Consider the following 14,736-nt stretch of genomic DNA (forward strand, 5'->3'; position numbering starts at 1 on the left):
CTATCTATCTATCTATCTATCTATCTATCTATCTATCTATCTATCTATCTATCTATCTATCAATGCATGGGTCTAGTTTTAATGTGATGTATTTTGTGTGTGTCCAGTCAGACTTGTTGGCCCTTTCCCATTTCTTTGCTACATAGAAAATCTCAACCCTAGCCCTCGCTGTTGCGCGTTCACGCGCCGTGGAGTCACGTCCCAATACTGTTTAAATGTAGCTTAAGGGGTAGGGGGGAGGGCTAACATCCCCTCAAAATTGAGATTTTCGATGGGCACCCTCAAAGCGCTTCAGTTCTGACTTGCTCCCACAATACCTTGCGAGAAAACGGAAAATCAAGAAATATCCTAGACAAGATGGAGGACAAAAAGATGCGACAGGATTGGAAAAACACAAATGTAAGTATTTTTTCTGTAATTAACTAGTAATTATTTTATTAATTATATTCTGCAGCCCGGCCGCGGGCTTCGAAACTCGGCCGCGGACTCTCGGAAGTCTGTGGCCGATTTTCGCGGAAGATCGCGAAAGTCCCCGGCCGACCCCGGGGACTTTCGCGCGAAAGCCGCCCGACCCCGGTTCTCGGCCGGGATGCATGCCCGATCAGGGGCTCTGCAGCCTGGCCATCGACCGGGCTGCAGACCGGGCTGCAGACGGGGCTGCAGACCTGGCTCATACGACCGGGCTGGATATCATGTCGTATGATATCCAGATCTTCCATGTTCTAGTGACTCCAGGTTAAAAATAAGCTTTACTATACTAATATATTATATTATATTATATTATATTATATTATATTACATTATATTATATTATATTATATTATATTATATTATATTATATTATATTATATTATATTATATTATATTATATTAGATTAGGCTTTATTGATCCTTTTGGGATGACTCCCTCAAGGAAATTGATTGTCCAGTAGCTTACAGAAAGAAACGCAACACAATATTAAATTATATACAATATAAGATAAACAATACACTCTAAGATAACTATAAAAAGTAAAATAAACAGTAAACAATAATTATAATATAAGATAAGATAAACAATAAACTCTTAACTAACTAACTATAAAAAGTAAACAGTAAACAGTAAACAATAAACTCTTAGCTAATATAGAAAGTAATATTAGTAATATTATTAGTTATTCATTATTAATAATCTATAAGTAATATATACCTACTCATATATATATTATATTAGTAATATTCTAAGTATTATTATACTAATATATTATATTATATTAGTAATATTACATGGTTAATCAATGTATTTTTTGGCAGTACTATATTGTGTACATAGCTATTATATATTGTACCTAACATATGGTCATATCACCCAGTTCTGGCATATAATTTCTATTTCCTTCTTATTCGTTTTCTTTCAGGACTTCGTTGTGTCCACTGCCACCAGCCCCCCCCCCCCCCACCTCTCCCTCATGCTCCTCCACCCCAGGCACCTCTTCCACCACCCCAGACACCCCTTCCAAGAGGAGAGTGCCAGGGGGCAGGCGAGGCATGAGGAGAGCGAGGCAAAGTTGGCGAAATGGTGGAGAAGATGTGATTCTCCACCATTCTCTCAAAAGCTGAGAGAGTGTGTGTGTGTGTGTGTGTGTGTGTGTGTGTGTGTGTGTGTGTGTGTGTGTGTGTGTGTGTGTGTGTATTTTTAGGTGTGTGTTTGTGTGTATTTTTAGATGTGTGGTTCAGTGTTTCTTATTTAAATAAAGGGTTTCTTCTAAAGTGTTCTTGTTCTTAACCGATTATTATCTAAGGGGGCACTCACACTAGGCCTTCTGGCCGTGGCCGTGGCTGTTTTAGCACCTATCCGTGCTCAAATCTGCCAGTGTGAGTGTGGCCAGTCTGGCAGGCCGGGCCAATTACAAAATATAAATACCATTTCAGGTTAAACATCTTTACAATGGGTCTTGCTCGTTGCCCGAGACAATGGCAGCCAGTCTGTCTCTTGTAACATTACCAGGGGTCTGGTTATCTGCTAGGGGGCACGGGGAGGCCATGATGACGTCACAGGGTAGGGTTGTCCCATTTGGTAGGGGATCGGTTAGGGTAGCAATGAGGGGTAGCAATGAGCATGAGCAATGAGGGTTAGGGTTGAGATGTAGGGTTGAGACAGTGAGCAAAGAAACGGGATTGGGCCTTGTTGTCTCCCTTGTTGTGTGGTCTTGTAGGCTATACTGTGTGAGCCGAATCACCGTCCTAAATGAATTCCCGACGTGTAGTTTGGTATTAATAAAGACTTGACTAGGCTACTTATCTATCGGCTATTAGTCAAGCGTTATTCGCCAAAGGTGAAGTGAATAGTGGGGAATAGCCGACGAGACCGAAGGTTTATTTGTTGTTATCAGCTGAAATTTTGCGATGAAAACAATATAGAGTTTGAGATGTCAATCATGGGATATTGCCCAATATCCCGAGATAGCGAACCACTCAAATTAAGCCATCTTAGGAGGTTCCCTATGTATTTATCTATGAAACACATCCTTCCACACACACACAGTTCGAACACATACTCTTATTTGACATTAGAACAGCCTAAATGTGGCATGCAACAGCATTTTCTGTTTTGGTAAACGCATTACTCCTCTCTGCACTGCAACTGTTAAAAGATGTAAATGTTAATAGAGACTTTGGTTTTAACTATTTTATGGCTGTATTTTATTTACATCTATTCGAATGAAGGTGTGTATACACACCAAAACGATTTTCTTTAAATGAGACTGTTGCATTTAATTAATTTTTTTGTTTGCAATGTGCATAGTTGAAAAGATTGAGACTAATAAAAACAAGTTTTAAAAAAGCGTATTCAGGTTGTGTATAGCTAGTGTGTTTTTGAAAAGTAACTAAGTAAAGTAATTAGTAAAGTAACTCATTACTTTTGAAAATAAGTAATCAGTGAAGTAACTGGATTACTTTCTTGGATAAGTAATCAGCAATCAGTAACTAATGACTTTTTCCAAGTAACTTGACCAACACTGTACGTTACACATGTCACTCAGTCGCCACGCTGTTGAACGCTGATTGGCTGTCATCACGCGAAATTCGTGTCAAAGTTCAAATATTTCAACTCGAGCGAATTTGTCGCGCCACAAATCCTCGTGAACGCGTTCGCCTGTGCACGGCGAAAGTGTGGCGCGACAAATCAAAAGAATTCGCCCGATACGCGTCTATACATTCACTTTGTATGGGATCTTGTCGCCCCGTTGCGTTTGGTGTGAACGCACTGGAGAAGGTTCAAGACAGACAACGAAAATTGACATTTTTATTCAGAAAATAGCCGGTCCTTTTGCTTCCTATAAAAAGCATGTTTGTGACACTGGATAACGATATGGATACATCATCTAGCCTGCATGTGGAGGGCCACATAAGGTAAGAAATTGGTTTACGTAAACTTTGCTGCTGGTTCTGTTTGCTCGTGATGACCTGGCCAAAGGTTACCCACGGTCCTAAGCGATTGTGATCTGATTCTGGTTGGTGCTCCAGCTAGTATGCATTGTATATATAGATTGCAGCTAGTAGCAGCTACACACGGTGCGATTGCTATGACAATGTGATTATAGTTGTTTTGTCTGATTGAGATATGTGACGATTTGGAGCCTGGTAGGCCTATCCTGACATAAATATGTTCTCGCATAACCTGTGTGATTATCCTTAACTGTAGGGGATTTTATTTGCGGGCAATTTGCTTATGATGTTGTAACGAGTGAAGTCTACATTGGTCCTTCGCAAGTGACTGGTGGTCAGGGTTTGGCAGATGCAATTCTCCTCTGGGTGCTTGTTTTCTTCTTCTTTTTTTAATGCAGCATAACATATGCTACCAGCAGCCCTTGCTCGTCTTCAAAAGGCTGATGCTCAGTACCTCGTTTCCCCCCTTTACAGTCTGGCATTGTTTGTCTGGTAAACTTTGTTGTAGGGCTGGGCGATTTTTTCGGTTTAAACGATTAATTTGCATTTTTACTTTGCTACGGTTTGTGAAATGGCTGAACCGAAAACTCGCGAAAACAGGTTTGGGGGATAACATTTCAACGGTGGGACGTCATTACACGAAATTTCGCGGGGTTGGTCAGTCTTGCGTGCTGAACGTAGTGACGAAATCTGACGTGAAAGCCTTCCGTGGTTTTCGAGGAAATCGCTGCGTTTCAATCGTCCCGTGTTTCAATCGACCCGGATCTCCCCTACCATAAAAATGTCCACGAACACAGATGAAGAACTCATTCATAAAAAGGGTGCTACTTCAGTTGTATGGAAGTGGTTTGGGTACAAGCAGTCAGACATCGAACAAACTGTTCCGTGTAAGGTTTGTAGAAAGTCGATAGCATTTTACAAGTTTTTCAGGGATGGCCTACAAGATCTTTTTTTTTCAGTTTGATATAAAAAAATCTTTGCACAATAATGACAGCCAAGTGGTGCTGATTTTATTTGTTATCCTCGAACAACTGATTGGTTCACATAGGCCTAGATTACTTGGTAATCTAATTTATTTTTATTGTGTTGATAAAGAAAATATGTATTTAAATTTAGCCTTGGTCTTTTTAATTTGTTTAGAGAAAAACAGAAAAAAAAATCGAGGTTTAAATCGTAAATTGTCCATTAGTTAGAAAAAAAACGAGATTTTATTTTTAGGCCAAATCGCCCAGCCCTACTTTGTTGTTGTCAAGATAAGTGTTAAATTGCCAACACTGTTCTTTGTCCTGTGTGTATTAGTATTACATATCCCGATCCAATACCCTGGTGTTTCCAACGCCGTTTTGCAAAACAAGCCAAAACACAAACTGTGGTTTTCAACTTTTATTGTTGGAATAGGATTTTCAACACCTGACAATACACTGTAGATATATTGTAATGCAGCGTTGAATGGATGAATAGCTTACATAAGGGTACCCAGCACTTTTCAAACCACACTCAAGCTTATGGCTATTGTCCCCACCACTTCTCAAAACAAACTGACGCCCTTGGGCATAAGCAGACGCTGAACCGGATCACCAGACGGGAAAAATCTCCCACAACTTGGGAGGAGACCGGCCGCTCCGGAAAGACAATTATTGACACTCTCCTGTGGCTCAAGGAGCCACCATTAATATTTTAATTTATCCTCGTGTTGGGTGCAGTCCCACACGTTTCAGTTGATCATTTGTAACAGCCAGGTTTATAACATGTAGCTTGGGGCCTCACTTATTGTTTGTTATGCAAGATAACGCTGACTCTAAAGAAGTGTGCGTGCTCCTCCGCTGTTCTACGAGTAACTGCCGTCTTCAGTTTAGTCTCCCTTCTTATATATTTTAGATTGTAACGAGTCGGTGTAAGCAGGGATCTTGGAACTATGTATTCAAAAGTGTGTATATTTGATTTGAAATAGTGCCGTGGAGACCTGGCGTAATATGGTCCCAGTTATATAATAAAAGTAGGCCAGTTTTTACTCCTACTTGTTGCCTACCTTCTACTTTATGCTAACCGTAGCTAATGGGGAGCGTGTCTATGTTCCCCGGGTCCTATGTTCCCCTTCGTATGAGACTGGGGAACATAGGACCCTTTTTTTTAAAAAAGGGTCCTATGTTCCCCGCTTTTCCCAAAAAGGGTCCTATGTTCCCCGATATGTGACCGGGGAACATAGGACCCTTTTTAAAAAAAAAAAAGGGTTCTATGTTCCCCGGTCTGTTACTTTTTCCACCATTACTGCCAAATACCGGCCGAGATAACTACCATTGCATGTGTTTACCTTTTGTGGAAGAGGGAGAGACGTCGGAGAACCTGACGCAGTCTATTCATACGCCGGTAAGCAAACCCCGAGAAACCCAATCCATACGAGAGCTCCCCGCGCTACGGCCATCCGGAGGCGCACAGAGCTTTTGGCCGTGATATTATTATACAAATGTTATATTATATAAAGAGCTCCGTGAGTCGCAAACGGCAACAATCACTTTCTCCTCAATGCTGCAGTTCACCGAGCGGGGAACATAGGACCCGGGGAACATAGGGATGACCCCAGCTAATGCTAACCTTCACCTGCACCTTCGCACGTTAGACATTGAATAAATGCCTCCTTAAGCGTAAAACGGTCCCTGACGTGGTAATTCAGCGAGACAAACATTTCAATCCCGGTCGCCGCACCACCACAACTACGCAGACCACCGCAACAACACCACCGCAACAACGCAGACCACCACAACACAGTCCACCACAACAACACAGACCACCACCACCACAACACAGACCACCACAACAACACGCTGCTATAATAGACCACAACAGCACGCTGCTATAAACAACCACATCAACGTTGATCACCACAGTAACATGCTGATGCAGACCACCACAACACCACGGTAGAGTCGGAACGACGCTGTCTCCCCACACGCCTTCAGACTTGGCCGGTGTGATGATATCCGACTCTTTTTGAATCCAGCTCCCGGGAATGCGTCGACTACCGAGTGAGACGTGACGGCGCAGACCAGCCTCCTCCACTACAGACTGTACTGTTGTGATGTGTGCAGGACAGGACATGTGTAGCCAGCCAGGAGCATAACCTCTCGTTTCCATGGACAGCACGTCCATTATAACACAGGCTGCAAATTCAAAAGAAGAGGAGAGTATTTCTTCGGGTCAAGATAAAGGTAAGTGGCAGAAAATACAAGAATAAATGCATAGCCGATTTACGGTTTCCCATACTTGATGCAGATCGGGTTGATCATGTTTACACTCGGATGTACATTAGAGCAGAACAACACGAAGCCCTGTGTTTCTGCTGTGGTGTAATTTAACTTTCAGTCCATTGGAAAGCATTGAGCTGCTTGATGTAATAACACCCAATACTAATGCTGGGCTTATTTAATTAAATGTGAGTAGTCAACGGTCGGGTATCATATCGGCACTGGAGCCCATCACGCGTCCATCATGGTTAATATTACTGTATTGATCACCTCATATTAATATTTGTATTATGTTGGTAGGCTGAGGATAGGATTAATGCGATTTGAAAGATGGGTAAAATAACAACTGAAAAATATTCGACTCTTATAAAGGGAATGCCTTTTATTCTCATCTTTGTGTTGGTGGTCCTGTTTTCCTACATCTCCAAGGGAGACCCAGTAGTAGGATTCCCTTCATTTGTGTTAATCTAGGTGGTCCTTGTGCATGGTTTTGCTATTAGTGCCTGTGGTTAATCCTTGTATATTAACCGTCAATGAACACGTATAGAGAGATGGTTCGTAGATGTGTGGATTGATCATAGATGTGTGGATTGATCACGTTGTGCAGAGCACCACTGTTGCTCTGCACAACGTCGTGTAGGCTGAACAACAGTTCTCCTCTATCCTCCTGATTCCACATAGCTGGGCGTGTAATATTATCAGTGTAATATTATACACATGGATAAATATATTAATTCTGTGTACACCTACATACACACGCGGTGCTTAAATGTAGTCTGAAAATATGGTAACAGCTGCCCTCCAGATTACAGGGACTCACATCCTCCTCACCCGGGGGCTGGGGGCTGACATCACTGATCAGCCTGTCGCCAGCCTCCTTTCTACTTCCTGTTGTCACATGGATGTCCGTTAGGCCAGGGGCTGTAGTCTAACCGCTTAGTACAGTACAGTACAGTACACACACGCACACACGCACACACACACACACACACACACACACACACACACACACACACACACACACACACACACACACACACACACACACACACACACACACACACACACACACACACACACACTCACACACATACACACACATAGACTCACATATATTGAGACATGCACAGACGTACATTTACATGCATTTGATACAAATACCACATACTGAAACACACACTCTAGTACAGATAGACACACACACACACACACACACACACACACACACACACACACACACACACACAGACACACACACACACACACACACACACACACACACACACACACACACACACACACACACACACACACACACACACACATATCACAGACGCACATGGTACGCAGACACATGCAACACACTACATACGCTTAATGCTAAATGTACCCATACCCACACAAACCGACACTCTAGTGCTGACAAACACAGACACACACACACACATAGAGATGCATACTCACTCATAAACACACACGCGCACACATACATACACGCACACATGTAAACACACGCACATGTACACACTACCCTACCCTCATATGTTACAGTTGAATCAATGTTGTGAAAGAGGCCTTGCTCTGCCGATACGCAGGGTCGCTCAGGGATGGAGGGAGACATTCTCGGCAGGGGAGGGGGGGATTTGTACCTAGGATGTGTACAGTTCCACCAATAGCCACCCATGGATGAGGTTATATAACCCAGATATGGTCTTTGGATTATAGAGCATTCATTTTGAGCTTCTTTCTGTGATTTCCTTAGAAATGCCCAAAAAAGAATAAAGTGCAAAAAAAATATTTTTTGATAATAAAGAAAACAAAAAAAGTATTTTATTTTTTTATTTAAAATAAATAAATAAATTATGCTGCCACGTGCCAGTGGCACGCATGCCTAGGGTTGTAGACCCCTGCTGTGTGGTCTCTCTTCACCTAGATACTGTACAGTCTATCTTTATACTGTACGGGTCTCTCGATACTCTCTTCACAGAGATACTGCAGGTCTCTCCTCACTGAGAAACTGTATGGTCTCTCATCACGAGATACTGTACGTCTCTCTTCACCGAGAGTATCTGGTGCTGAGGTTGGATACAGTACATAGTTTTGGATATACTGTATACTGTTGGATTCTGTATTACCAGTAGTGTAAGTATTGTTGGATACTGTATGTTCAGTTGGATACTGTACGTACAGTACTGCACCTGTCTCTTCATACTGTACGTAAAGTAGCCTACTGTACGTACTGTTGGATACTGTACATGACTGCATCTCTCTCTCTTGATACTGTATGTACAGTACTGCACCTGTCTCATACAATACTGCACCTGTCTCTCTTGATACTGTACGTACAGTATCAAGAGAGACGTACAGTACTGCACGGTTTCTCATCACCTTGAGCTTCCTGTTGCATATTATTACTTTATAATTCAATTTTCTCTTTCAAAAGTTCCTTTTATGCCGTGTTCTCCAATAATTGTTCAATATTAACCCATACACTTATAGAAAATAACGTCTACACAATCAGGGGACATTATCACAAGGAAGCAATCCTGGTAGTGTCGAGAAAAAGAGCAATAGTAGGGCATATTGAGGCTATTCTGATTACTCAATTGGATGATTTCTACAAGTGAGTCATGCGTAAGAGATATTGTTTGTAACAGCTTTTCTAGGTAAGGTGAGGTTGGCAACACAGACATACAAATCATACTTAAAACGATGTAGCATCAGGGTTCTGTCACATACTGTATGGTCTGGATATCAAGTGATATCTTCTACTGGTTCTGCTCTTGGATGTAGTTGCCAAGACACTTAAGAACATAAAGTTGTGGAAAGACGGTCTCTATTTTTATCCAGCAGCAGCTGGATGAACAGTGAAAGTTCAGTTGGCTTCACGGCGGCTCTGGTGTAACAAGTCAGCCACCGGGCATTACAGAAGCTTCAGTTATACAGGTATCTCTGATGAGCCCTTAAGATAATGAGATTAGGACAGATTTGAGTTGAGGCTTTTCATTCACTGCTGGCAGCAGAGTGATGCGGTCAATGAGAGCCTGTAACAGCCTCTTACAGAGCCTCCTCATCCACACTAACTGCTGTTGAGGTGAACTTGGGCAGAATTAAAGCCACCCTCCAGTGGCTTTAATGAGTGCAGTCCCCCTGGTCGTTATTATTCAATCCTCTGTGACTGAAGGTGAACTGAAGGTCATGGACAGAGGGTCGTGTTCGTGCGGAGACAGGACAGTCTAGTGGTTGGGGGTTTGACTACAAGCCAAATGGTTCTGGCTTCAAACCCCTTGTCCAAGGGTTCTGCTAAATGACTCAATTGTTGGCACTGGTCCAAGTTTCTTAGAACACCAGACCTAACTTTTCTTCCTGCAGATGTTTTCAACAATACATATACAAATATTAACAGTTTTACACAATGCTCCTCGGTATCAAAAAACAATGTAAATGGAGTATATATTTAGCGTCTGGTACATGTCCCCTGATGGGAGGCAGGTTATATTAACTGTCCTTGCTAACAATGTTGACAGGGTAGTAGAGGGTCAGGCAGAAGTATTTTCCACCGTTTGTTTAGCCTCCCCCACATCATTACTCTTCATTAGGAAATGCATTGCCGGCCTGTTATATTCTTAGAGCAATTGTTGTAGCAGTGAGTAATTATTGTTGGTGTCTGCGCTGGCTTCCAACAGCCACACCATAAGGAAACGGCACTATATTGGTCATTGCAACAAGTACTGTAACTCAGTGTCTGTAAGTAAGCTCAGAGAGATATGGGCAGGATAATGTGGCTATATCGACACTGGGCCGATCCCCAAGTAGTCTCTGTAGGAATCCCTGCAGAAGAACCCTAACCCATCTTAAAGAGCTGGGGCTGACTTCACTAAGAGCCTCTTTATTGACCTTTACCCAATTCAAGCACCTGATCTCAGAACCAATGTATTGTTGGAACTGCTTGCTTTTAACCAACTGCCAGTCCTGTTTGTAAAAATGCCGGTGAGTAAATGGTGATTAATGGGGGTTCAGTGGTATAGGTTTGTTGGTGAAAACACACTACTAAACTGCTAGACACCTGCTCAGTACGAATCTCAGCACATAAGAATCCAAGCAGCAGCCATGGCGACAGGGAGACCACTGGGCTCACAACTGGTTAGAGCCAGGAAGATGTGTGTGTAGTGTGTACTGACCAAATATAACACAAATAAGACGATACTTGAACCCGGCAAAAGAATAAAGCTATAGCAAATGGTTTAATAATGATGCTTTGTCTTCTCAACTAGAAGAGCAAGGCATGAATGCACCAGTTATTTTCTTGAGTCCCTGTCTAGCTCCACTAGTAGAGCAAGGCATTAACCCCACCAGGTGGGGGTATGAGTCCCGCTGGCCACCCTGACTTAGTGTGTGAGAACTCTTGATCTCAGACCTGCAGGATACTGAGGTTAAAAGTGTCCAACGAACGGCACTAATATCAATGGAACAGATCATGAATTATAACATGGAATACTCGTATATATATATATATATATATATATATATATATATATATATATATATCAGTGGAGGCTTCTCCATTGAGGAGAGGGAGGAAGATCCTCCCTAACATTGTTGAGAATAAAAAATGTAGATTGCCCAGACTATTGTAATGAATTAATGCCCTTAAATATGACTACTTTATTGCCTTTGAATATATAATGTTCGTTTCCCTGGGTAAAGGGACATTAGCACCCCCTATCGCCTATTGACAATTACTTCAGGGAGGAACGTCCTCCGGAAGCCGCCGTCCACTCCCATTCATTTTCCCGAAAGTACTGGCGGCCGGTGGATAACATGGGTTTCAATGGGAGAGAGGAGGAAAATCCTCCTCTGAGTGGGTGGGACCTTAAGGGGTCTGATTCGCGCAAAAATCTATCTGTCTGCGCTATGAACCAATAAGCAGGATCCCTGGATGTTGAGCAGTGTTGCCAGATTGGTCCGATTTCCCACCCAATTGGGCTACTTTTAACCATGTTAGGCTGGAAAGATCATCATTGGGCGGGAAATCTGCCCAATCTGGCAACGCTGTCGATAGCAAACCCGGTCTGCATTGCCGCGGTGTTCAGTCTGAAAGACGCAGAGCAAGTGAAATCTGCGATAGCGCGATCCTAAATGCACAATGGAAACATTGGAAACGGAGGACATTGTTAACGTCTTATTACAAAAAGCATTCCATTCATTCAGTTACAGTGCTAAGTTAGCGACCAAAGAAAGAGGTAGACCACTTCCCAAAATCAAGGTCACCAGAAGTAATGGCAACGTCAGTGTTGTGAGTGCTACATGGTTTGCTAGGTATGCATGACTTACTGGTAGCATTACAAGCAATTGTAACTGAAAATAAACATAGCTAAATAACTTCAGGCAGTGAGGACAAAAATAGGCCCAATGATAGGCCCAGATTTTTTGATTTACTTTTACAAATCAATAGTAGGCCTGATTTGACTAATATGCTTCGCATCCTTTCCTTCTCAAATTACAGTGATGCCACTGGTGGCTTTGTATACATTTTGTTCACATAACTCCCTCCCTGCTATTTTGTAGTTCACCAAAACACCCTGAAACAACTTGAGTCTCACATTCTTATGCCACCATACACCAACAGTGCAAGCAGGCCAATGGCAACCAAGCGCGCAGTCCTTCCTCCCTCACTTTAAAAACCACCAGCCGCCACTGATATATATATATATATATATATATTTTTTTTTTTAATATATTTATGTATATATATATATATACATATATCCATAAAATATATCATATTTGACACGGGAGCAGCAGAAGGGCGTAAGTTGTTTTGTCTAGTCTTCTATTCGTAGATATGTTAACCACAGTGGGCAATAGGAAACATATAATCATGTGAGCCTTCTGCGGTTCAAGCTTAAAAACAACAAATCAGTGAGGGGTTTTGATCGCTATTACAAGGTACCAAATACTTGATGTACCAGAACCATGCTCTGAAATATTACTAAAGATTATTTGGGATTCAAAGTTTACCTTCAACCCTTTTGGCTGAGCAGAAGTTCCACTTCCTAACCTCTATCGCCCCAACATTACAAACCTGTTCCTCGGCGGGGCTTTCAACGAGAGGCAGAGAAACAAGTGAATGGAAGAGAAGAGAAGGGAGCTGTCTGTGTCTTCTGAACAGCACGTCTTTCTGACAGATTTAAAGGCGGTTTTCCACCCATCAGAAAAGCAGAATCTCTCCAACTCCGCGGATCAGATTGGATGTTTCACATCTTCACTGTTGAGGCCCCTGGGGCACACTGGCTTATCAGGTCAGCTGACTTCTCACTGGAGCTAACTGTTCTTTTGGAGCTATACGCTGGTTCTTTCTGGAGCTAACTGTTCTTCTGGAGCTATACGCTCGTTCTCACTCAAGCTAAATGTTCTTCTGGAGCTAAATGTTCTTCTGAAGCTATCAGTGGTTCTTACAGGAGCTAACTGTTCTTCTAGAGCTATCCGTTTTTCTGGAGCTATACACTTGTTCTCACTCGAGCTAACTATTATTCTGGAGCTAACTGTTCGTCTGGAGCTATACGGTGGTTCTCAATTGAGCTAACTCTTCTTCTGAAGCTAAATGTTCTTCTGGAGCTATATGGTGGTTCTCAATGGAGCTAACTGTTCTTCTTGAGCTATACGCTTGTTTTAACGGGCCTCTATATTGCTTCTAGATAAAACTGGTCAAAGTGAACATTTGGTGGAGAAGATGTTTGACTTGCTGAGTATTTGACTGCCTCCAACTCTAGCTGCACAACATGTGAAATGAGTATGTTTTGTGGCTGTTAGGAACAAATAACTTAGCGTTGTTGTAGTTACCGAGGCCTGAGTTCTGCTATTTTGGATTCTCGTTTGGCAGAGGTTAGTATTTCAGAGAACCATGGTGGAATTCAATTTCTCATTATGGAATTCCTCTTCTCTTCATCACTAACGCTACATACGTGTCACATTATGTAGTGTTGCTGTAGCAGTGTGGTGGTCTACACACAAAGAGAAACATGAAAATATCTATATTTTTCAGGATCAGTGATTGTAGTTCCAGAAATGGTCTCAGCTGTACAAATCAATACAACACTATTAATCATTGGTTCACAGAGCTCATATTAATAGTAAACTGAGAAAGAATGAATACATAGATATTAGTTTACCAACAAGATGACCATAGAAATTCAGGAGGGGAGTTGCACTGTTCTCTGTACCAACAAGGTGAGTGGGGATAATGTTGAGTGTCTGTTGGTGAGCTCCATGCCCCCCCCCCCCCCCCCCGGGAATGCATCCCCGTCAGAGCATATCAATGTGTGTGTGTGTGGGGGGGGGAGGATCAGTACTGGGTGGGGGGAGGAGGGTCTGTAACGCGGTGGGGGGAGGAGGGTCTGTAACGCGGTGGGGGGAGGAGGGTGTGTAACGCGGTGGGGGGAGGAGGGTCTGTAACGCGGTGGGGGGAGGGGGGTTTGTAACACGGTGGGGGGAGGAGGATCTGTAACGCGGTGGGGGGGGGAGGGTCTGTAACGCGGTGGGGGGGGGAGGGTCTGTAACGCGGTGGGGGGGGGAGGGTCTGTAACGCGGAGGGGGGGGGGAGGGTCTGTAACGCGGTGGGGGGGGGAGGGTCTGTAACGCGGTGGGGGGGGGAGGGTCTGTAACGCGGAGGGGGGGGGGAGGGTCTGTAACGCGGTGGGGGGGGGAGGGTCTGTAACGCGGTGGGGGGGGGAGGGTCTGTAACGCGGTGGGGGGGGGAGGGTCTGTAACGCGGATGGGGGGGGGAGGGTCTGTAACGCGGTGGGGGAAGGAGGGTTTGTGCAGTAGGGGGAGGGGGGTCTGTAACGCAGTGGGGGGGGGGAGGGTCTGTAACGCAGTGGGGGGAGGAGGGTCTGTAACGCGGTGGGGGGGAGGGTTTGTAACGCAGTGGGGGGAGGGAGGGTCTGTAACGCGGTGGGGTGGAGGAGGGTTTGTAACGCAGTGGGGGGAGGAGGGTTTGTAACGCGGTGTGTGGGGGGAGGGTCTGTAACGCGGTGGGGGGAGAGGGGTCTGTAACGCGGTGGGG

The 14,736-nt window shown here is 43.6% G+C and overlaps 1 protein-coding gene across 1 annotated transcript in view; it reads left to right on the top strand.

Moving 5' to 3' along the window:
* Positions 1-6,245: 6,245 nt before the first annotated feature.
* Positions 6,246-14,736, top strand: part of ctdspla (CTD (carboxy-terminal domain, RNA polymerase II, polypeptide A) small phosphatase-like a) — a 54,269-nt gene continuing 45,778 nt past the window's right edge. The window contains exon 1 of the mRNA XM_056583899.1: positions 6,246-6,635. Within this exon, the coding sequence (XP_056439874.1) occupies positions 6,560-6,635 (76 nt within the window). The 5' untranslated portion in view covers positions 6,246-6,559. The remainder of the gene's footprint in view (positions 6,636-14,736) is intronic.

The sequence above is a fragment of the Gadus chalcogrammus genome, chromosome 23 (genome assembly GCF_026213295.1).
Source record: "Gadus chalcogrammus isolate NIFS_2021 chromosome 23, NIFS_Gcha_1.0, whole genome shotgun sequence".
In the NCBI taxonomy this organism is placed as follows: domain Eukaryota; kingdom Metazoa; phylum Chordata; class Actinopteri; order Gadiformes; family Gadidae; genus Gadus; species Gadus chalcogrammus.